Source organism: Heteronotia binoei, chromosome 5 (assembly GCF_032191835.1).
Source record: "Heteronotia binoei isolate CCM8104 ecotype False Entrance Well chromosome 5, APGP_CSIRO_Hbin_v1, whole genome shotgun sequence".
Lineage (NCBI taxonomy): Eukaryota > Metazoa > Chordata > Lepidosauria > Squamata > Gekkonidae > Heteronotia > Heteronotia binoei.
The window spans coordinates 133,749,994-133,775,646 of NC_083227.1; the positions used below are offsets into that span (position 1 = coordinate 133,749,994).

General features: G+C 39.4%; 1 protein-coding gene across 8 annotated transcripts in view; it reads left to right on the forward strand.

Annotated features, from left to right (window-relative positions):
- The window catches only part of LOC132572887 (core histone macro-H2A.1), a 75,921-nt gene that overhangs the window by 40,526 nt on the left and 9,742 nt on the right, over window positions 1–25,653 (forward strand). For 2 of the 8 annotated variants that reach the window (XR_009555464.1, XM_060240439.1), the window contains exons 3-6: window positions 11,127–11,233; window positions 11,498–11,695; window positions 16,316–16,423; window positions 24,300–24,386. Coding sequence is in view for 4 of the 8 variants with exons in the window: in XM_060240439.1 (XP_060096422.1) it covers window positions 11,127–11,233; window positions 11,498–11,695; window positions 16,316–16,423; window positions 24,300–24,386 (500 nt within the window). In the remaining 4 variants the exon portion in view is untranslated. Of the gene's footprint in view, window positions 1–11,126; window positions 11,234–11,497; window positions 11,696–16,315; window positions 16,424–22,520; window positions 22,621–24,299; window positions 24,391–25,653 lie in introns of all 8 variants that reach the window. The other 6 variants (XR_009555465.1, XM_060240436.1, XR_009555466.1 and 3 more) reach the window with 4 other exon arrangements.

Consider the following 25,653-nt stretch of genomic DNA (forward strand, 5'->3'; position numbering starts at 1 on the left):
CTTAACAGTGGCACCTTCTCAGAAAACAAATTGATTTCTACAGGATAGAAGATGTCTTAGGTCCAGGTTATATAGAAGCAGGGCGGGATAGGAGCAATTAATTAAAGTGCTATTTGAGAGCAGGAGCAGAATAGAAAGCTATTAATAATATTGAGTCTCTTTATTAGCAAACGAAGTTTCAGACTCTTGACATTTGTTTTTATGGTGATTCTTATATCAGCTCTGAAATTTATGACAATATTTCATTTCAATACTGGAGAAGAGTGGCTTCGCTTAATGCTATATCAAGCTTGTGACTGAAACTGGAATCTGTAAACTTTTTGGCTTATAGTTCAGATACTACGTGACACCTACCTCTACATGCTATGCTAACTCAACATACTCACTTTGGGAAGGTTGTAAAATTGAATACAGATTTGGGGAAGGATACAATATTAACTAATACTACAACTCTGACCTGCACACTGTATTCCGCTCCCGCTCTCAAATAACACTGAGGACTCAGAAACTTCAAGGGAACTGAAGGCAATTCACATTTTCATTCCATGTCAGAAAATTAAGTTGAATCTCAGCTTGAGCTTTGACCTTGCCGCACAGGAATGGAATAGGAATGGATCCTCAGGATCAAGTTCTTGCCCCCTTCAATGACCTTGCTGCATTCATAATAAATGTAGTCAGAAGGACTCTGCTTCCAAGGAAGAAATGTGATATCACTGGATTCAGTAAATCCCACCTCCCTCTCCTGAGTGTTCCATCCATTTCCAGTCTTTCTCTTACCTTTGTCTTTCAGTTGTGGGCTTCAGGATTCATTATTGTTTCCTCTCCCTTCTCTTGGGAGAGCAGATAGGCCTTCTGACTAAGGAATTTTCTGTTCTGAGGCATTGTACTTTGGAACTAGTAGGGAGGGATGTGATAGGGCAAATCATTTTACTTTCAGGGAAGAACTTCTTTCAAATACCTTCACAACACTTTTGCTAGGAAGCCACTAAAAAGCATGTGAGATACTTCTGGTTGTTATGAACCTTCCTTGGAAATAATGCCACCACAGGTTTTGTGGCTAGCATATTTCAATTAAGATTAATATACTTTCAAAAATGGCTGTTTCCTTTCTGTAATGTTACTATGCAGGGGTCATCTCATAGAAAAAGAGGTGCCAGAGCTCATTAGCACAACTCATTAATAATAATAATAATATATTTTATTTATATCCCACCCTCCCCTCCAAAGCAGGCTCAGGGTGGCTCACAACATATAAAATTTACAAATTACAATATAAAAACATTATTTCAATGCAATATATATAATTTACTAATTAAAACCATTATAATTAAAACCATCAAAATTACAATTGAAACTAACATTTACAGTGCTATATTCTAGATGTTCTCCTCAGTAGTTTATGATGGCTGGATATAGTAGACTAAATCCATATTTAAGCGTAGGCCGTTTGAAAAAGGGTAGTCTTGCAGGCCCTACGGAATTGATTAGCATATGCCACACATCACTGACATTACCGGAAGGTGTACTAAATTATATCGGCTCAGCATCTACCTTCAAATGCTTCTTGAATTGTCATAAAAAAAACCCTTACTCCCATCACACTTTTAAATTCATTCTCCTTTGTGCTTACAGTGGTATGATAAAGATTTCCATTTCCATAAAGACGTAGGGTTGCCAAGTCCAATTCAAGAAATATCTGGGGACTTTGGGGGTAGAGCCAGGAGACTTTGGGGGGTGGAGCCAGGAGACGTTAGGGGTGGAGCCAATATCAAGGTTGTGACAAGCATAATTGAACTCCAAAGGGAGTTCTGGCCATCACATTGAAAAGGACGGCACAGCTTTTCAGTGCCTTCCTTCCATAGGAAATAATGAAGGATAGGGACACCTTCTTTTGGGGCTCATAGAATTGGGCCCCCTGGTCCAATCGTTTTGAAACTTGGGGGGTATTTTGGGGAGAGGCACTAGATGCTATACTGAAAATTTGATGCCTCTACCCCAAAAACAGCCCCCCCAGAGCCCCAGATACTCGTGGATCAATTCTCCATGATTTTCTATGGGAATAAATCTCCCTAGGGAATAATAGAGTTCCCAGCAGACATTTCCCTCCCCTCCTCTCGCTTTCTGACGACCCTGAAGCGGGGGGAGGGCCTCCAAACCGGGGGATCCCCTGCCCCCACCTGGGGATTGGCAACCCTAATAATATGTTTTGGTTATTTTCCCATTTTTTTGTGGGGAAAATATTAGAACCTCAGGATCTAGTTCTTGCCCCCTTCAATGACCTTGCTGCATTCATAATAAATGTAGTCAGAAGGACTCTGCTTCCAAGGAAGAAATGTGATATCAAATCTTAAGAGTTCAGCAAAATTCTCTCAGGGGCTTTAAACAATGGAGCCCAGAAGCAAATATTTTTTTTTTTTGGGGGGGGGGGGGGAAGGGAAGGAAGAAAGAAAGCTCAATAAAATTTAGAGGTTCCAGAGCTCCACTCCTGTGAACTCCTGCCTAAAATACGGCCTGTTAATATGTCCACTTGAGCAAATATGTCATCAACCAGGCAGACATATACATTTGGCATAGTGAGCCTATAAGAGTTTTCAGAAAAACACTCCACAAACCAGATGGCTAAAGAGGTTCTAGCTATCCCTATTGTTTCACTTTATTATTATATCACTCAGTTACCTCTTTCTATTGTGTCTTCCTGGACTGCATCAGAAAACTGCTAATACTTCAACAGTTTGGTAGCAAGAACCTTTTTGGAAATATGTTCCATGATATTTTTACTTGGGCTGCCAGGTCCATCCTGGCAACTGGCAGAGGATAGGGGGCGGGGGCTTACCAGAAGAAAGATAAAGGCTCAAGCTTTGTTGCCAGCATCACATGGGAAGTGATGTCATCACACCAGCAATGTCTAGATATGCTGTGACATTTGGGCAAAAACTCTATGGTAAAACTGGCTTCTATCATAGGGCTTTTTCGCACTGACCTTCAAGTGGTGCGACCACCCTCCTCACGCCGGCGGATCTGCAGGGATTTCGCACCAGAAGCGCCGGCGCACCCAAAAGAGCCGACGACTTCCGTCGCGAAACCAGCTCAAACGGAAACCACCAAGAAGCAGGAAAACGTTTGAGCTGGTTTCGCGACGGAAGTCGCCGGCTCTTTTGGGTGCGCCGGCGCTTCTGGTGCGAAATCCCTGCAGATCCGCCGGCGTGAGGAGGGTGGTCGCACCACTTGAAGGTGAGTGCGAAAACGCCCATAGAGTTTTTGCCCAAATACCAGAGTTTTGCCTCGGCATCATTGGCATGATGACATCACTTCTTGCACAGTGCCAGCAATGTGGTAGGGACCTTCCTTTTTCTCCTGGTAATTCCCCCCACTGGGGCATCTGGCAATCCTAATTTTTATGCAGATTCTTAATTGAATTTACAGCAAGGTTCAATGTGGAAAAAGGGGAGAGAACATGCTGTGTGTGTTTCCAAATGTTATTATTGTTTGTGGGGAGATGGATCAAATCATTTTGCAAATATTCACATATTTTCTATTTTTGGCCAATTCTACTTCATTAATCTCTCTTCAGGCTAATTCTGTATATGTATATACATTGCATATTTTTCTCATCAATTTATTACAAATAAATATCATTGGCTCCACTGAAAAAGAAAGTGTTTGAGCTGACATGAATGTTATGAAAGTTCAGTTTGCGGCTATTAATTTATGTTGGCTAATTCAACCAAGCAAGCCATCATTTGAGGCTACAATGATTGAGCAATGAGCATGCATATACTTCAGCCATTCCCTGTAAACCAGTCTGCATGACCCCTGTCCTACTCAAGTATCCACGATCATCCCTGGCCATTAATACATCTCAAGGCCTAAATTATATTTCCTTTCTAAGAATTTTGAAGACCATTTGGTTTACAGTAGCAAAGGCTCACTAGACTCAGTTGAACCGAGAGCAGACATGACTCCATGGAGTATTCACAGCATCTGGAGCACAGCAGGTGTTTAGCTCCTATAATTCTATGGCCTTAGGCTGATTCATATGTTACAGTTCCAAGCACAAGGTGATAATAGCAAAATGATGTCTTAGCCTTGCTAGAATTATAACAAATGAAATGCCCCTGAACACTCAGCTTATGGCAATTCTGTGAGGATGTGATGGGGTGCATGGAAATTCATTCATTTTTTTCATTAACTTGCCAAGGTTTTTTTAATTAAAATTTTGTCAGAAAGTTTTAGCCCCAGGCACATGAAATCATGTTAAATCATATCTGAATACTCTCTTAAAATACATATGAGCCTGTTTGCAAGATAGGGCAGAATAGAAATCAGCAAAAATAAAATAAATAAAAATAAAATACTCTTTTCAGTGCAATTTTTAAAGGAATACAAGGATATTGAAAATACAATGTTTAGCTTATCTAGAAAGTAGTCAAAGGTTTTCCAGTAAGTGTCATAACAGGCTTATCATAGTAATTGTGATTATAGTTGCTGGAGAAATATTATAAATGTCAGCTTAGTCAGTGCTAGGTTTGCTTGTTTTCTTTTTCATGAATATTGTTGCCCTTCCTACACAATACCCAACACAATTGATGTATATATGTTGCAATGTTTCTTCTGCATTTTTTATGGTAAACGTGAAATTCTTGATACTCATGACACGACGTTTTTATGTATTACTATGTGGATGAATGATACAAAACAGATGATTTGAGGTGCATAGAAGAAAATATTAAATGTCAGATACATCCACAGTCTGCCCCTACATTCTTAGTATATAGGCTGCCGTTCACAAGAGGACAGGCTTTTGTGGTTTAGTTGCTGGTGTGGCTGCAGATATTGAACATATTGAACATATGAAGCTGCCTTATACTGAATCAGACCCTCGGTCCATCAAAGTCAGTATTGTCTTCTCAGACTGGCAGCAGCTCTCCAGGGTCTCAAGCTGAGGTTTTTCACACCTATTTGCCTGGACCCTTTTTTGGAGATGCCAGGGATTGAACCTGGGACCTTCTGCTTCCCAAGCAGATGCTCTACCACTAAGCCACCCTCCCTCCACAAGGGGGCAACTGCAACAGAGTCTCTGTGCAACAGAGATAAAGGGCAACTGCAACAGAGCTTCCATCTGGCAGGTTTCCCTGCAGTTTCACTGCCCCTATTTACCACCACCAGCTACACCCTTCCACTGGGCTACTAGGGCTTTTGCTTTTTTTTTTTTAATCAGAACTAGAATATCATTATGGCAAGATACCATTGTAAAACAGGGTCTATAAATTCCCAGCTTTCATTTTTTTTTAACAGTAGCCCTTTCAGTTGCAAATCTATGCTTTTCCCTTTATCTTTGCAAATGAAAAGGCTAGAGACTTTTTAAAAAACATGAAAGTCCAGAATTCAGAGAACCTGTTGTTACAATGGTATATCAATATGACTATACTCTAGTGCTAATTAAAAATAAATGAATAAACAAACAAACCCCTGTGATGGAGGGAGGAAATGGCTGCTGCAGGGACAGAGAAAATGGGTGCCATGTGGGCCAGAAAATCTGAATTTTTCTACTCACACATCAGCCATCCAGGCTTTACTGTGGTCCTTCACAAAACTTTACAGCAAAGCAAGTTTGAGAAAGATCAGAGAAAAGCTAGGGGAACCTCTGGAGTGAATGTACTAGCATGCTGTGGGGAAGCAGGAAAAACACTCCCCCCAGAACACTGAATTTGGGGGAAATGACCTATGCGGAAAGCACCTAATCAAATTTGATAAACTGGAATATCTTGCTGTGAATACAAGAATGTAGTGGCACATCAGACTGAATATAATTTTATCCATTTTCTCTGAAGAACTCAGGGAGGCAAATAGTTTTCTCCACCCATTTTATAAAGTCTTGGCGGATGTACTAGTACCCAAAATGCAAAAGTTGATGAATTGTATTAGAGAAGACGGGAAGATACCAGATTCTTGGAAAGAAGCGGTTATTTCATTAATACCGAAAGAAGAAAGAGACTCCACGAATGTTAAAAACTATAGACCGATTTCATTACTGAATAATGATTACAAAATATTTGCTAGAATTTTAGCGGAAAGACTCAAACAGCATTTAAACATTTCTATTCAGGAAGAACAAGCAGGTTTTCTCCCTAGGAGGCAAATAAGGGATAACATTAGAAATGTAATAGACATTGTTGAATATTATGAAAAACATCCAGAAAAGGAGGTGGCCTTATTTTTCACGGATGCGGAAAAAGCTTTTGATAATCTTAATTGGGACTTTATGTTTGCAGTCATGGAGAAAATGAATTTAGGAGATGATTTTATAAGGATGACTAAAGCAATATATACAGAACAACAGGCAAAACTTTGTGTGAATACAGATTTAACTGAACAACTGAAGATCAGCAAAGGCACTAGACAAGGTTGCCCTCTATCTCCATTGTTGTTTATAATGACCCTAGAGGTCTTGTTGACTCAAATTGATGAAGATAGTGAAATAGAGGGATTGAAGTTGAAAGGTTTTTCCTATAAATACAGAGCCTTTGCAGACGATGTGTGTTCATCAGCGAGAACCCAGTACAAGTGACGCCTTTGTTGTTAAAGAAAATTAAAGAGTATGGTGAGTTAGCTGGCTTTTATATTAATAAAGAAAAATCGAAAATCCTTACTAAGAATCTGACACTAAATAAACAGAAAGAATTACAAAATGCCGCTAGATGTGAAGTTGCCTCCAAGGTAAAATATTTAGGTGTGGAGATGACGATGAAAAACATTGACTTATATAAGAACAATTATGAAAAGCTCTGGCATAAAATAGAAGGTGATATGTTAAAATGGAATAAACTAAACATATCCATGCTGGGGAGGATATCTGCAATTAAAATGAATGTTCTACCAAGGATGATGTTTTTATTTCAAACTATCCCAATAGTGAAAGATAAGAAACAATTTAATCTGTGGCAAAGAAAAATTTCAGAGTTTATTTGGGCGGGCAAGAAACCAAGAATTAAAATGAAAATCTTAACAGATGCGAAAGAAAGAGGCGGCTTCCAACTACCTGATTTAATGCTATACCATGATGCAGTTTGTTTGGTATGGATTAAGGAATGGATGACTTTGATCAACAAAAAATTATTGGCGCTAGAAAGACATGGAAATATATTTGGTTGGCATGCGTATATGTACTACGGGAAAGAGAAGATGGACGGGTTTTTTTCACATCACTATATAAGGAGGAGTTTGCTGAATACTTGGAAAAAATATAGTAAATATGGAGATGAGAGGAAACCACTTTGGATTGTGCCAACAGAAGTAATAAGTATGCCGCAAAGTGTAAGGGAAGGGAAATGGGCATCATACGAACAACTGCTAAAGTTCAAGGGGGGCAAAGTTGAAATGAAATCGATTGAAGAATTGCAGGACAAATTTGATTGGTTTCAGCTGTTACAAATTAAAAGCTTGATAGCGAAAGACATTAAAAGGACAGGTATAAGACAAGAGAAAACAGAAATGGAGAAAATGCTGCTGGGCGAGAATGAAAAATTGATTTCAAGGATGTATAAACTGCTATTGAAATGGTCTACAGAAGAAGAGGTGGTGAAGCCTCAAATGATTAAATGGGCGATTAATTTTAATAAAGAAATACAGATGGAGACGTGGGAACACCTATGGAAGAATTCAATGAAAATATCAACGTGCTATAACATAAAAGAGAACTGTTTCAAAATGCTGTATAGATGGTACATGACACCTAAAAAGTTAACAAAAATGAGTAATCAAGCCTCAGATAGGTGTTGGAAATGTAAAAAACATGAAGGTTCTTTTTACCACATGTGGTGGACTTGTGAAAAGGCGAAACAATTTTGGACAATGATTCAACAGGAGATCTTGAAAATCTTGGGTTATAATATTAAGAGAGCACCAGATGTCTTTCTGGTGGGATTACAAATGGAAAGCTTTCCGAAGCAAGACAGAACATTGTTGTGGTATTTGCTTTCAGCTGCGAGAACACTGTATGCAAATGTGGAAGCAGGACAGAATACCTGAAAAATGGGACTGGGTCTTAAAGGTTCTTAACTGGAGTGAAATGGACAAACTTACTAGAATCTTAAAAGACAATAACTTGGAGAAGTTTAAAGAAGACTGGAGTAAATTTCAAAGTTACGTGGAAACACAATGGAGGGTGAAGAGTCATTTACTGGTTTATGACAACATTAACTGAAATTTAAATGATAAAGAAGATTTGTGATTAATGAATCAGTAGAATATAGTTACATGGTAATTATGCATATATGAGTTAAGATAAAATGAAGACAGTTGGAATTCCGGAGTTGATTTTATAACTTTGGGTTTTGTGTTTAATAAGCATTAAGTGAATTATAGAGAAAGGGTTGGGGAAAGATAACTCTTTGTGTAACTCTCTGTGTAAAAATTTTATAATGGTGAAAAGATATATAGTAGTGTATGACAACATTAATTGAACTTTTAATGATAAAGAGGTATTGTGCTATTGTGATAAAAATATTAGTAGAACATAGCTACTTGGTAAATATATATATATGAGAGTTAAGATAAGACTAAGATAGAGGGAACTCTGGAACTGAATTAATAATTATGAGCGTTGTGTTTAATAAGTGCTAAGTGGTTATTAGAGAGAAGGTTAGTGAATGATATATATATATATATATATATTTTCTTCTTCTCTAAAGATTCTATAATTGTGAATTTACCTTTAATATGCTTTTAATTTGTTTTAAATACCAGCGAAGGTCATGAATAAGAGTGTGGGGGGGAGGAAAATATGTAATGTATTGGAGAAGTATATTTGAATAGATGAATGCATTTCAATATATTGCAAAATAAAAGTTTGGTGACATATAATAGTTTTCTCCACCCAGGCATGCCTTGCAACTGGCGGCATCCTGGGGGCAGGGCTTCCGCATCTGACTAGGCCAGGGTAGGTGGCTGCCTAGGGCACCACCCAGCCATAGGAGCTCTCAGAGGTGCTCGGAGGCTGCTGCCTCTTGCCGTGAAAGGCTTCTGTGGCAAGGGAGGGCAGGCTCTGAGTACACATGCTGCCCTGCTCAGTCTTCTCGGGTCTGTGCTTCTGCTAGAAGCACAAACCCAGGAAAGCTGAGCATAGGCAACGTGTGCGCTCTTGGAGGCACTCAGAGACTGCCCTTCTTACAGCTGTCTTGGAGCTCCTCCAAGAGTGCACACACAGCTCACCCACAGCTCCTGCTCAGTCTTCTCGGGTCTGCCCTAAGAAGGGCAGTCTCTGTGTGCTCCCGAGAGTGCACATGCAGCTCACCTGCACCCCCCACTCAGCCTTCTCGGGGTGCTGGTGAGCCACACATGTGCAGTGCACTCTCAGAGATCTGCCAAGACTGTGGCAGTCTTGGAATGCCTCCAAGAGCACATGTGCTGCTCGCCCAGCCTGCCCAGGCCTCACTTGCCACATGTGCCCTCACTGTGGGCAGGTGTGGGTGGCAGGACAGGTGTGGGCGGGGAATGACCTTGGATGCCAGAGACCCCAGCACCAGCCCTGCCTGGGGGGACCAAGACATGGGTGGGACACTGTCAGCGACAGCGTGACATTGCTTCTAGGAAAAACCTAGAAGTGATGACAGTCGCTTCTAGAAATCTGTTTTCCCTGGAAGGGACACTGTGAACTTTACCCAAGTCCCACAGATCGTAATCTGACATTGTAGCTAGTACATCACACTGCCTTTGCATTACTGTGTTTTCATCAAAGCATTTTGAAATATGTCATCAGAATACTCATTTGTACTACCGTTGCCAATACCTATATAGTCTGTTGAACTTTTATTTAGAGTTTTAAAGAATTCTGATGATATACTGAGAACCTCTTTATGGATTTAATAGACTAGGCAGTGGACTAAATAAGGAAATATCTAGAACTGACTACGTTGTATGATCAGAAGTATGACTATGTTTGTGGATTTCTGTGTTGACTAGTGTTTATTACAAGATACCCTGATAAGGTTATCAGACCGTGCTTACTGTTGCTTTTAAATGTAACAAATATAGTAAGAAGCTGCAGATATTTTTATTAACTCAATATGTGCATTTTTCAGCAGTCTGTTTTACATCATTTGTTGACACCTGTAGGAATGAAATAAAAGAAAGTAACATTAAGTCCACCAGTTACTTCTTTACAAAGACTTTTTTAAAAAAAGCTGCCCATCTTTTTCTGTACAATATTAACATAATTAAGGACAGCAGATTTTAAATGCTAGATTACTTTAGTAAAATAAGAACAGTGATTTCCTTCTCTTTAGTTCTTCATAATTATTATTTTCATTGTCTTTGTTGGAAGATTTTGATTCTAATAAGTTAGAAGATCAAGGGAAGTCTTCTTTCCTTTCAGATGGTTTTATGGACCAGTGTAAGAGCCCCACCCCAATAACTCAATGAAATGTTTGAGTGAGGGCCTGTTATCACAGGGGGTTGGACTTATCTATCTGCTGCTGTCTTTGTGAGTGATAGGGTTGCCAGCTCTGGGTTAAGAAATACCTGGAGATTTGGGGTGTGTAGCCTGGGGAGGATGGAGTTTGGGAAGGGTATGGACCTCAGCAGGGTATAATACAATAGATCCAGTCTCCCAAACAGCTGTTTTCTCCAGGAGAACTGATCTTGATTGTCTGGAGATTCATTGTAAGACCAGGAGATCTCCAGTTGCCACCTGTAGGCTGGTAACCGTAGGAGAGGATCTGATATGTGAAATGGGCTTGGCTCTCTATGTCTAAAAAGAGACAAGAAAGGTGGTGAGTATGCCATCCTGATCAACATGTAAGCCAGAACCTGAGAAAGAGAGGCTGTAGAGTGTGGTAGGCACTTTGTGTGAGTGGAGAAGGGACATCACACTAGTGTTAAACAGGAATAAATTGGGTTAATGTGCAGTTGTGTGAGACATGTTTTAACTGGATATAAAGTCCTATATACTTCTTATAAATCTGAAGGCTTAGCAGTGTTCCCAATGTTGGTGATTGCAATCAATTTACAAACAAATAATGCCTTAGTTTTTGCCAATGAGGTGTAAGTGGTATTGTTTAGTGTTGGGTGTGTGGGTATTCACCTAAAAATGCCTTTTAATTAAGATTTTTAAAAATATTCCCTGACAGCGGAAATTCTTGAATTGGCTGGAAATGCAGCACGGGACAACAAAAAGGGCCGTGTCACTCCTAGACATATCTTATTGGCTGTAGCAAATGATGAAGAGTTAAATCAGGTAAGGTGCTAGAATTTCCTTTAGAGCTTTTAAACAATTCTTTCATAACTTCAGATTTACAATTCAGGACCTTTGAAAATGTTTGTAGTTGGCCCAGCTTAATTAAAAGAATGGGAAATGTATCTACCACTGTTAGAACTGAAAACCACCATGTAACCATGTTGCTTTGTAACTAAGAAATCAAAGCAAAGCATTTCTGTGGATTCAGTTGCAAGGAGTCTTGCATTTTTAAAAGTGGGTTTTTTTGTCTTATTTGCATTTAAGCTGTTGAAAGGTGTCACCATAGCTAGTGGTGGTGTATTACCAAACATTCATCCAGAGTTGCTGGCAAAGAAACGAGGATCAAAAGGAAAACTGGAAGCTATCATCACTCCACCCCCAGCTAAAAAGGCAAAATCTCCTTCACAGAAAAAAACCACGACAAAGAAAACAGGTAGCAAGAAAGGTGCAAGAAAATCAAAGGTATTTTGGTATTTAATATTTCAGTGCTTACATGTGGGGAACCTGCAAGGTTTTGCAGATGTTACTTCATTTCCCATTGCACCCCCTTCACACACACTATATTCCCTTTCTCTTATCCTGGCAGCCTCCATATCCTCTTCCCTTTCCCTGCTTCTTTCTCTCCTTCCCATTCATCAACCCACCCTGCTTCCCTTGTCTTCAGCTTTATTTATTATTTATTTACCATAATTCATTCATACGCTGCCTTTCTTTACAGTGGGTAACCAAGCACCTTATTTCATTCTCCTCTGCTCCATTTTATCCTCACAACAACCTTGGTAGGTTATACTGAGAGTGAGTGACTGGCCCAGGGCCACCTGTTCATAGCAGATTGGGGATTCAAACCTGGGTGAGTCATCAGGTAGTCATCACTAGACCGGAGTGAGTTATTCAAGTCTTCCTTTAGTGCTTCCAAGCCTGGGCCCACTGAGTCCTCCCGTCGGGGCAGGGGGAAGGGGTGACTTATGAAGCTAAAACAGTCCTGAAAAGACCTCTTCCCCCTGCCCCTGTGTTTTACTGACAGAAATCAAAACTTGAAGGTTAGCAATATTGTTGTGGTTGCCTAACAACCCCCACAATAGCCATTGAGATCTCAGAGTCTTAAAACTACAGGTGCTGCTTCTGTGATTGGGGATATTTAACCCCCCTGATGGATTTTTTTCCAGCTTTTTCTGCAATCTTGGGACGTTTCTGTGGACTGCAAAAAGATCTGTATTGTCTGGTCATGTCTCTCATTTCCAGATTTAAGTATCCATAGAAGGGACCGTGTTGAGAATTCAGTATGTTGATAAATATGTTCTTAATTCTGTTCTATTTGAAGATAGCTTATCTGTCCCCAGGAAGTAATATAAACTACCCTCTGGGAAGGGGAGGCAGCATGGTATAGCCTGATTTCATCAGATCTCAGAAGCTAAGCAGGTTCGGTATTTGGAAGGGAGATCACTAAGGAAGACTCTGCAGAGGAAGGCAATAGCAAACCACCTCTGCAAACCACTTGCCTTGAATACCTCTTGCTGGGATTGCCATCAGTCAGTTGAGACTTGATGGCACTTTATACACACATATCTTTGAGGGAGGGCACTGCACCATATACTGCTTATCCCTGTGTTTTTCCAATGAAGTCAAGGTCAGCACTTGAAGCTTTAGAATTCAAATGCCAATGCCCATTCAGTCCTTCTCCCTGGTTTCTGATTCATTAGCAAAATCTTTGTGTAGGCAAAGTCCTTTTTGTAAAGCTTTCATCTCTGCGCAGCAGATTATCCAAGGAAATATTTATGAGTTATATTACATTCTACTTCTATTGCAGCAGCTCTATAGGAGAACCAGACAGCTTGCACATCATGAACTAAGTGTTTTTAGACAGTCCCATATTTGGGAGTAGTGCACACAGGTCTGAATACAAGGGAAGCCTTGACAGAAGTCATTCTCCCTGCTTGGTTGAGAAATAAAAATACGTATTTTTGATACTGATGAGATAGTAAGAGATTTTTTTTTACTTTAAGATGGTTTTCTTTGTCTCAAGTTGTCTTCGCAGAAGTCTTTCCCATTGCTATTCCATTCAGTTTGTGCTGGTCATCCATTAATATGGTAGTTATCCATAGATTTTATTTCTTTTCTAGGATTCTCTCTCTCTCCAGCTGTCCCTTTTGTTCTATTTTCTGTACTGGGAAAACAAACTGCAATTTTTTTCTAACTGGTCAAGATATAGAACTGTAGTTATGGTGTGAGGTTTAGTTTAAAATATTATGCTGTCTATGATGGAAAGGTTCCCATTTTGAAGATGGTCATACCCTGAGAACATAAGAGAAGCCATGTTGGAGCAGGCCAACGGCCCATCCAGTCCAACACTCTGTGTCGCACAGTGGCCAAAAAAACCAAGTGCCATCAAGAGGTCCACCAGTGGGGCTAGAAGCCCTTCCACTGTGCCCCCCTCCCAAGCAGCAATTCTTAATAAGCCATCCTATCTACAGACATAGAGTTGCCAAATCTGGGTTGGAAAATACCTGGAGATTTTGAGGGTGAATCCAGGAGAAAGTGGGATTTGGAAAGGGGAGGGGTATCTGCATGGTACAATGTCATAGAGTCCACCCTTCAAAACAGCCAGTTGGAGATCAGTTGTAAAAGCAGGAGATCTCCAGGCCCCACTTGAACACTGGCAACTCTACAAAACATGACATTTTCATTTAAAGTCCTAATCCAGGGGTGTCAAACTCATTAGTTATGAGGACCAGATCTGACATAAATGAGACTTTGTTGGGCTGGGCCATGTGTGTCATAAAATGTAATCCCAGGTAACAGATATAAACTTTATAAAACACACAGAGAAACACAAAGATTTTAAAAAAACTTAAAATAAAACATGCTTAAAACATTAACATTTGTTGGTCTTAAAGATGCTTTCTTTGTATCTCTCCTGTGAGGTTCAGGGAACTAGGCAAAGGAAGCTCTGGCTATTTCCTTCTTTCCCCAGAGGCTCAGGAGGGGGAGGAGCATCAGACAATCGAAGGAAGAGAAGCTTGGCACAGTAGCTCTGCTGTGCAATTGAGAGAGCCTGGAAAAGCAAGCTATCCATCCCTGCCTCCTCCCCATGGGAGGAGCCTCAGCCAATGGAGAAAACAGAGGCTTTGCTCTGTAGCTCCTGTGGAATTGAGCAAGCCTGGCAAAGTAAGCTGTGATGCAGAAGGAAACAAGAAAGAGGGAGAAGGAAGCAGACAACAGCCCGTTGCTCAGGGGCCTGATTTGGCTCCCGAGCCACATGTTTGACACCACTGTCCTAATCTGTGCCGACCTTTCAGTCTTCCCTCTTAGCTCTAAATCTTAGGGCCAAACTATACATGGTGTCTTTCTGTCCTCCATGAGGACAATGAGGCCATTTTAAAGTTATATAAAAATGCCATGAGGGCCTGATTGTGATTAGGCCTGTAGTAAAGCAGCCTGAGGTGCTCTTGTCCCCCCCCCCCCCAAACTCCTTTTCAAGTGCCAAAGCAGGGGGAAGGGAAACAAGGGCATCTCAGGCTGCCGTGCTTCAGGATTGGGACCTCATGGCAGCAGCATACCTGAGATGGCCATGAAGGTGCCATCATATCTAGTTTAGCCTTCAGTGTTTCATATCCACTTGTCCTGGTCTAAGGACCAGTCTGCATAATCAAAGAAAAAGAATGTTATCAACCAGAGAAAGCCCCAATACTTTGACAATGTAGACTGGTCTGTAATCCAGTATATTGTTTAGTCTCCCATCTCTGTTCTTGCATTGTGTCTTAGATGAAGAGTATCATGAAAAAATAAGAATAGTTTTTCAATCCAGACAACCAGTCCTTCTTGCCTTCTTAATCTTTTTTATATAGAATATCTGGTAGCTTCAGTGTGGTTTCTAACAAGTGTACACACATATTGGCCTTTAAAAAAATCTGTGGTGGCATTTTTTTCTTCTTCTTCTGTGCGTTAACATGCCTTTTAACATGTTTTGTTATTTGATTAATAATACATTTTTGAAAAATGGTACTGCAAGTCAACGGAAACCTAAATTAAAAATATTTAAGCCAGTTTGCTTATACTTTGCATTATATGAAATACAGGCTTCTTAGTATAACATCTGTGTCTTATATTTGTTTGCCTGCTCGGTTGCTTTTATTCTTTGAGAAGAAACAGGCACAATATGGCTTTGCCTTGCCAGTAATAGTGTATATTTACAGCAACGTACTAAGCAGAATAACAGATTTCTAAGAACATTGACTTCAACGGATGTATGAGGGTATTGAAACTCTTCTTAGAGGCACTTTAGATCTTAACCTTTTTAAAGATTTCAAAACAACATCAGGGGTACATATTCAATCAGGGTTACAGTGTAGAAGGTAATGCAAGATCAAAATTATTTTAAAAAATCAAATTCCCCTCCCATCTGCTATCAGCAACAGTGCATGGGAGAGGAAAAGCAGGTATAATCTTGATTTGGCATAATGCAGATGGAAATCACATTGGATTACTTCCCTCTGGATACATATCTGCATTGGCTTCATATGTATTTTAAATAGGGTTGCTAGGTCTGTGTTGGAAAATACCTGGACACTTTGGGGTGGATCCAGGAGAGGGCAGGGTTTGGGGAGGGGAAGGGCCTTGGCATGGTACAATGTCATAGAGTCCACCCTTCAAAGCAGCCATTTTCTCCAGGGGATGATCAGCTGTAAAAGTTGGAGATCTCCAGGCCCTACCTGGAGGCTGGTAACCCTATCTGATATTCCTAAAAATAAAGCTGCAATGATTTTTCACAGTTGTCTTCATTTTATCTCTATCTCTAACTATAAAAGGAATCCAGCAACTTCATTACTATTGCATAAACATTTATGCTGCATTTCAGCAGTGGGGAAAAGGCTCATAGTGCTTCAGTACAAAATGCAATAGGGTCAGACCTGCCTGTAGTGAGCTGGTCTCCATTCACAAGACCACTAATAAAGGGCCTTTTTGCAACTTCTTTCCCCCATGGGGTATCTGCAGTATAAAAACTTGTCCCTCCACGTGTACTTGGTATGGCGATATCTGTCTATTTAAAGTTGGATTTATTTATTTATTTATTTGCATGGGAAGAAACAGGGAGAAGTCAGCAAATCAGCAAGTGCTGACAGCACAACAGAAGGCACGCCAACAGATGGCTTCACTGTCCTGTCTACTAAAAGTCTATTTCTTGGGCAGAAGGTACGTTTGAGCATATGCTTTAGAATATTCTTATGTTCAGTGTTCCTTAGGAGGTACTTTCATGGCTCCATGCTTTAATTGAAATGCGCTTGTCTTTGAAATTCTTCTTCATATGCCATACTGAGCACATCTAGAAAAACATCTCCTTGGACATTAAGCAAATTATTTTCTCTCTAGATATGTAATTACTATCACTAATACAGTGCCAGCTGTATAAATGGAGCCTTACAGAGTTCCGTTGGCAAAAAGCAGACAAGCCCCTATCCTCAAGAAGCTTACAATCTAAAATAGGAAACAAGAGTGTGAGAAAAGGGGACAGGCAAGGAATGAATGTGAACAGCAGAGTGAGTTTACCCATACCTAAAACTTAGTTACAGTTGGAAATGAAGATTAAGGGGGAAGGTAGGTTTGGGGAGGAATTCGTTGGTGAAGAGAGAGCTGGTATGGTGTTACATGTTCAGGGAGCCAAACATATAGGGCACCAAGAGGGAATGGGCTAAACCATGATGGAAAACAAGATCTTCAGGCATTGGGTGGTGGTAAAGTAGATGGAGGAGTGTATCAGAGAGGTATATAACAGGAAATAAAGTCCAATAAAGTCCAAAACTTAATATGGGGCCAGAATGCACTTGCAGTAGAAAATCAGCAGAAAGGTTGTTTTATTTCTGTTCTCTTTACCAATTCTCCCTGGACATTCCACCATACACACTATTGCCCTTTGTCTTTTGGAATGGGTAGGAAGGAGGATTTGCAAGGAAGAATCAGTAGGAAAGAAAAGATCTCGCCTCTCCTTTTTTTTCTTGCTTGTTGGATTCATATTCCTATCCTTGTTTTCATATTATAAGATAAATATGTGTCTGGGAACATGAGGTTCAGCTCTCATTGCATGAGCAAAGAAGATTGTATTAGTTGCCTATTATCACAAACAACCTTAAGACAGCATTACAGAGAGAAAAATATTTAAAAATGGGATGTGAAACATTGAATTACATAAATTTAAAATAATGAATTCCTTTTGCTGTCTCAGTGTGTCTGTTTTCTTTGGTTAACTACTTCATATTGATTTCATATTGCTGGGAAAAGGAGTTGTTATACATACATTTTATATTCAAGAGCCATATTTTCCCTTGGGGAATAGAGAAGGTTTTAATATATGTACTAGAAAAATATTTGTTTTAATGTTTTGTTATTAGTGGCCTTACAAAATGCATTACACTAATATTATATTTGTCTTATTCTGCTGATGTGAAAAGGATCCAAACTTGTTGTCAACATAAATCCATAGAATATTAAAAGCTACATTTGGTTCTAGTTCTTGTTAGAAGCAACATGCTGATGGATGACTAAAGAAATATGACAAAACGCAACATGGGCTGGAATTCTTAGACAGTAGCTCCCCATGCCACTATCAAACCCATTTTGAAACTGAGGGGACTTTCAAAACAAATTGCAACATGGTATGAAGGTCAGCCTTTCAAAAACTAAAAACAACATGGGGATGCCTAAAGCAGCTCTTTGGATGCTGACTCCCTATGTATTAGTTTGAAAGGATTTCTGAATTGACCAAAAAATGAGTTGCTTCTTAGATACTTTCAGCTTTTAATAGAATGTATTTAAGTATTTTTATATGGATGTTTAACCTAATTTTATGCTGGATAGAATTAAAATTATAATCTGTTTAGCAATGAAGCCAAGAGATAAAATGTTAAGGCTTGGACTTGCTGTGGCTTACCAATGCATTGGCATGTGACAAAATAATCACAGATGTATTTAATATATCTATTGGTATAAATATTATTTTTCCTACATGGAAGTGAAATCTTCCATGCTGAATTTGAAGTGGCTCTTATCCCAAGCCTTTTAACTCCCTTATTATCCTTTGTGTTACCAACACATTGGTACCTCACCTCTAATTGCTCCCTCCAGGTGCTGATAATAGGCTCAGAGGTAAAACGTTTACAGCTGCTTTCAAGTGCGCAGGGAGTACCGTGCAGCTTGTCTGTACTGACTTGTTTTAAGTGTCTCCACAATAATTATTTTTAAGAAAATGATTTTTCAACGTTTAAAAATGACCTTATTGCTTACTAGCAAACTTTTATGGCCACAATCAGACATGCAGTGTTTCATTGTCCCTTTCTGTGAGCAGGATTGTGCTCTATTTTGCTATGGGGGTTTCTTGTGCAATCATGGAGTGGAAATAAGCCCTTGCAGCAGCGCTGTTCATTTCTTCGCTGGTGCATGAGTGGCATAGAATCACCTTGTGTGCATCCAAACTCATACGGGTATAGGCTGCCTCCCCCCCTCCTTTTTTTTTAAATGAATCTACAAGGAAAAAACTGCACTTATGGATTTCAGTTCTGTGTACCAGCTGCTTGAATAGATGCAAGTATGGGCTGGTGCGAATTGACAGCAAAAAAAGGGAGACTGGTTCAGACGTAGCTTGGATCATCTCTTAACTGAATCAGAAGTGGCCTTTCACAGTAGTGTTCACACAACATTATCCCCATTCCCTTTCCACTGTAGGCAAATTTTCCCACTTGCCTTAATCATGACTAAATGTTATATCAGGACTGAACTTGAAAGCGATTTCAATGTATTCATGTACCTTACTTAGTATAACCTGGTCAAGCAAGAACCTTAATTGCTAATTAACAAGGGAACACAAGACTAAACCTTGTGGGTTCACAGGGCAAGTGCACACAAGAATCAGAATACTGTTTAATAGAAAAATAATTAATACATTTATTTGGGAAATATCAATAGAAAGGAAATATTGCCAAACACATCACTCTAAAATCATACAAAACAGAAAATAACAAAGCTAGCCTCAACTACCTTACATTTGCAAGAAATGCATTAGGTGGCACAGACTTTAATTTTGAATGGAAGGCCTTAAACAAGCATTGTCTACATTGCTAGTAGTTAGTTCAATTTTATTACAGTCCCTGACAGATCCAACTGACATTCATTTCTAGTAATTGCAGATCATAATAGTCCATTAAACTCTCAGCTAGTCTCTCATCTCCTGGGCCCATAGTTCAGTTATAATTTTGGCCAAGCACATTAGGCAATGATGACAGCCAATCAGAACATGGAGACCTCTCCAGAAAATTACCTCATACTCTCGGCCTCCCCCTCTCCCAATGTTGGCCTTGAAGATGATTAGAGATACGCAGGCCAAGAAATCAGTTAACACCTGCAAGACAATTCAGGCCTGTTACTAGCCACATTAATCCTTAAGGGGAAGGAAAGTGAGAGGGAAGATGCTTTGCCTGACAGGACCAAATTTAAGAGTGGCATCGATGTTCTCAGGTTCCTTACTTAGTATACTCTGGTCAAGCAGGAACCTTAATTGCTAATTATACATTATGCATAAGTACTTGAGATGCTATTTTTAAAAAATAAATGACAAGCATTATAGGAGAAGGGAAGAAGCATTGGGAAAGGGCACTCGACCCTTTTTCTAGCCGCTGTTCCCGCATTAAACCTCTGAATACCAAGGGGGTGGGGCAACTGCAGAAGGAAGCCTTGGCCTCCATGTCCCGCTTGTAGACCATCTGGGAGCATTGGATTGGCCACTGTGTGAAAGAGAATGCTGGACTAGATGGAACATAGGTCCGATCTAGCATACCTACTCTTATTTTCAGATATTTTTCCACAAATGGATTTTCTCCTCACAAGATTCTGGCCATTTGTCTATGAGTCAACATGTACCTGCAACTCCACAGTGCAAAGCAACTTGGGGGAGTTTATTTGAAGAACAAAAACAATGAGCATGGAACATATTTTCCTCTCACTTTCCTGAAGCATCTCCACTCCATTACCACCTTGGGCTGGCTTCTCATTTAAAAAAAAAGGAAACGGTATCAGGGCTTTCTTGCAGACATTTGTCTGTAGCATGTAATTAACTCCTAAAATGTTTTAAGATGCATAAGGAAAGCAATGGGGGGAAAGCATGAAATTATATGTCCCATTCCCTGTATCTTATCACTGTTATGAAATCCATAGATGGCCATGTACTCAGACAGAATTATTGTTACATGAACCGCAATGATCTGCATTTGCTGAGTTCTCCCACAGAATATTGGCAGTTGTGGGACACAGAAAACAAGAGGATGATTTACATTTGATATTTATATTTTCTAAGACATATAGTACATTATGAGTTCCTCCATGAGTGTCTTTTCTTTAGTGTGAGTTGGACCTTATTATTTATTTATTTGTTTGTTTGGGGCTATTAGTTCCTTGTAGTCAAACACATGGCTCAAACAATTTTGTTATAAAAAAGGCAAAAGCACTTGAGGTGCATGAAATAATTGCCATGCTCCAGAGGATGTTTAAGAGCCAATCTTCACATAGTTCGCTCATATCAACATATATGCCCATGTTCTTTGTTGTAATTGTTATGGAAGCAGCAAAATAAGCAATTTTTTTTGTATATTTCTAGTTTTCAAACCAGTCCTCTCTGATCTCATCTCTGCACAGCTCTTTCATTTCAATGAAAGCTGTGCTTCTACTTTGAGGACTGAGCTGCTTTGCTTTCATTTATAAAAACTACTTTTCCTTTCCCTTTTTTCATGTTATTTAATTAAATAGCAGGTTGGATCTAGCAATGTGTGAAATAAAGACACTGACAGTTGCAAATCTTTCCCATGTCCCCCTCCTTGTTTTTAATCCCAAGAAAGTTTATTCCTAGGTTCACAAGTCCCACATGATCTAATAGTCATGTGGATTGGAAGACTGGGAAGGAAAAGGCCTTTCTTCTGAGGGTGGAGCTCCACTGATAGAAGAAGGGAGCAGTTTTCCACCCCACCACTGCAGCCTCCTGACCTGTGTGGCTATTACTTCATCTGGGTCCTGCAGAATAAGTTTTTCCAGTGTCAGAAAAAATTGTTTGGGGGAGAAGAAAGCCAGGAAGACCCATGGTCGTTGTATTGGATCCAACACATTGTCAAAATAACCAGTAAACCAAAAATTACCTGGCTGTGGCACCTATCTGGAGAAAGTCCCTCACAGATTAACCATTAAAATCAAAGAGTTTTAGATTAGTATTTTATGATTTAGTTCCAATGCTTTCAGTTGAGTTTCTCTAGACGGGCCCATGTTTTTTCAAATTTTCTTGAGATATACATGGTAATACAAGGGTGGAAATGTTTTATGTAGCTGTATGTTGGTTTCATAAGAGCCCCGTGGTGCAGAGTGGTAAAGCTGCAGTACTGCAGTCAAACTCTCTACTCACGACCTGAGTTCGATCCCGGCAGAAGCTGGGTTCAGGTAGCTGGCTCAAAGTTGACTCAGCCTTCCACCCTTCCGAGGTCGGTAAAATGAGTGCCCAGCTTGCTGGGGGGAAAGTGTAGATGACTGGGGAAGGCAATGGCAAACGACCCCATAAAAAGTCTGCCGCGAAAACATGATGCGACATCACCCCAGAGTCGGAAATGACTGGTGCTTGCACAGGGGACTACCTTTTTATAATGTCAGTTTCAGACACTATTAGAACTTCAGCATTGTTATATAAAAGAAATAAAAATGCCATGTACCAAATTCAGTTACTGTCACTGACAGAAGCAATTCAGAACTGCAATTTTATTTAAACTTTTTCATATAGACAATTAAGGGGAAAAGCACATTTCCCAACAGAGTGTATATGGATACAAATGAATTTAAACAAAAATGAATCAGCCTCTTCCTTCATCATCAGCAAACAAAAACTATTCAGTGTGAACCAATCAGATGCACATATGTGGTACAGTAGCCATCTGTGACCAGCCATAACAGGAAGCCATAGTATGTATACTAGAGACCAAATTGTCCATTCATCCTTATCAGGCATTAAACTATGGTAAGCTAAAGCTTCAGCTTAATAAATGTTTCTTTACAGTATCAGAGTCGTGTTTGAGTCTTGTGTTTGCAATGTAATTCTTTTGGTTTGTCCTTTTACCAGTAACTTCCCTTACGACCCACCATTTATTTTGCACATTTTTTTTGCAGTGATGCTATCCCCATCTGCGTTGCAAATCTTACTTTTCTGCAGCTTCTCTGTGTGATTTTCCCAACTGTCCTGTTGTTATTTCCCACCTCATGCTTTTCTTTTCAGCTGAACCTTATTCACAGTGAAATCAGTAATTTAGCCGGCTTCGAAGTGGAGGCCATTATCAATCCCACCAATGCTGACATTGACCTTAAAGATGATCTAGGTAAATGGGGATTGGGCTGTTGTAACTAACAGTCACATGAAAATTATGGAATTTGTAATTTAAATTGTTTAATTCCTGAAATCATATTATAGGGCAATTGTATTGTATTTGTCCAAGTTTCCATATATTGTAGTTGCAGATTGACTATCATGAAATTAATTTCAGAGTCACCGAAATATTTTTCCATAATAATCAAATGTGACTGTTAGTTCTTCATTGGGGGGATGTTTCTTTTGGAATCTTGGAGAACATACATATATATCTATATGTATATAGATAATCATCAAGTTGCTTTCAAAATAAGCAGTTTCTCCATTCTGGAACACATTTCTGTTTTCATTTATATTAAAGTAGTCAGAGAGACTCATAAAGAAGGGCAATCAGCCTGTAGATGTTCCCAAGCCCTTCCACCTTTTCAAGTGTAATCAAAACAACTTCCTGTTCAGTTAAAAGCAGCTATTAAATGAAAAAATGTCTATATTAGCCATATTTTAAATATCTCTGCATTCAACAGAAGTGTTCCTTGTTGTCACCCATATTTAACAATACTAATCTATTTTTATAGCCCATCTTCCTTCCTCATACTCAAGGCAGATTACAAAATAGAATACCAATTCAGTCAGACAGTATGAAATTTCAAGTAAACAACATAGTGAGACTAGGATTACAGATTTAGAAGACAGTACAGATGAACAAAAAAACAAACAAACCTACCTAAAGCATAACATACCATAATGCTGAAAGAGGGTTACAAATGTAGCAGACAAAAGCAGTAAAATAAACATTGCATTAGACTACAATCCTGTCCCCCATAAAAATGATCTTCTGAGTTGTTACTTTATAACACAATTCTAATCTCTTTGTAAAAATGCCCTCCCAAACATTTCTGTTTTGTACATCTTTCAAAATTATAGAAGTATAGGGACCTTTCTGACCTCCTCAATCAGGCCATTCCACAAGGCGGGAGCTACCACAGATAATACATGTGAATGGGCAGTTGCCAATCTTACTCACTGGTAGATAATGATATAAGGTATGCTATAGCTTGGCATTCCATATTTATATTCTATATTTTTTTTAAAAAATACTTCATATTTTCTTAAGGGAGCAATGAAATTAATTCCAACCATGAGTTCATTTTATACAGCATCAATGAGAAGTAGGCATAAGAAATCTTTTGCATCAATGAAACACTTTAACTGCCAATATGAATCAGTACTTCTCAACAGGAAATAATCAAGGCCAAATAAGGTCCATCAGTGAGTGATCAGAATAGAGAAACGGTTTGTTTTGCTGGCCTTGGTGATGTGGGTTGTCTTTTTAAAGTACACTGGATGTTGTCATCCTCTGTGAGATTACAGTTTTTTTAGGTTTCTGCAAAGTCTGGAGGGTGCTAGATGCTCTTAACACTGTTCAAAAAGTTTGCCACATGACTCCTTTGATCTGTTGGTCAAATGCTAGAATGAACATACTTAATGCTTCTCTACCCTTTATCCCCTTTCCCTTCTGAACACACACCTATATGCAGGTTTTGGTTTTTGTTGTTGTTGTTATTGTTTACGGGACACATTTTGGAGCCAAAAGGTAGGCTAACAAGAATGTTGGTACATGCAAAAATGTAGATCCTGTTCTGGGTCTCTGACCAACATGGTTGATACACATTTGTTTACCTGTTGTAGTTGCAAGTTGTTCAGGCTGACATTGCCACAATCGACAGTGATGCTGTCGTTCACCCGACAAACTCTGACTTCTACACCGGTGGTGAAGTAGGTAATGGAGAGTTCAGCGCTGCAGAGTTTGTATGTGTATGCATGACCAATCAGCAACAACAAGCTTGCCCCTGCTCTACAGATTCTGCATTCTTTTCTCACTTCCAGCAGTCCTGCCAGTGTTAAATGTAGTCAGTGCCAAATTGAATAAGTGCAAAAACATCTCTCTAATCAGAATCTTTATTGAACAAACAATTAATGCAATTTACTGGAATCTCTGCTTTGTACTGTGATTGGTGACAGTGCACCAGCACAGAAACAGTTTCTTTAAAGCTTAAATATCTGTTTTTGTATGTTCAAAAATACAGAGCAAACAAAGACACTTTAATGGTAGTACATAAATTCCAGATGACAAGACATAAGAACAGATAAGGCAAAAAATACAACTTTTGGTTGTGTATAAAACTCTTCCAGAATAAAACAAACCGCTTGGAGTTACTTTTAGGTATATACCCCAATTAATCAGTGAAATAGTTATAAAAGCCTGATGCCTTTTGGGAGATGAATAAAACAACTGTATACCATGAACTGCCCCCCTCCCATGTTTGTTCAAAAGGTGTATTTTCAAGGTCTAAATTGGAATAAACCTAGGCATTCTGCAACAATCTAATATCCTAACTTTTTGCCATGCTTAGGCTGCTTGGCCATAATCGAAAATGCTGCTGGCTTGATAGCTTATTTAGTTAACTTGATGGCAATAAGGATACACCAGTTTTAGTGTGAGTTTGCCAGACTACATAGCTTTTTCTCTGGAATCCACATTTATTTATGTATTTAGCTACAAAGAGAAGTCACTGTATATGATCATTTCATAGGTGCTTAGCCCCCAGACACTATACAAGGGGTGGCCAAACTTGCTTAATGTAAGAGCTATATTTGAGAGCTGCAAAACAGGAAGGAGGGAAGGAAGGAAGGTAGATGGGGATGGAGGAGGGAGGGAGAGGAGGAAAGAAAGCAACTATAAATACATTCTACAAGCTGCCAGCTGGCTTGGTTTGAAGAATTGATTTAAAGAGAGAAATGCCTTCTCCTAGCCAGCTAATGGGGCAGTGGGGGCTTTGAGTGCCACACAATATGTGTGAAAGTGCCACAGTTTGACCACTATACCATAATGCAAAGTAACAGATGAAATTGGTCTAATTTTATAATAATTAGGGTGCAGTGATGGCAAATAGCAAACTAAGGGTTGCACCAGTTTTTAATTTATTTATTTATTTATTTATTTTATTTAAGATTTATATCCCGCCCTTCCCACGAGTGGCTC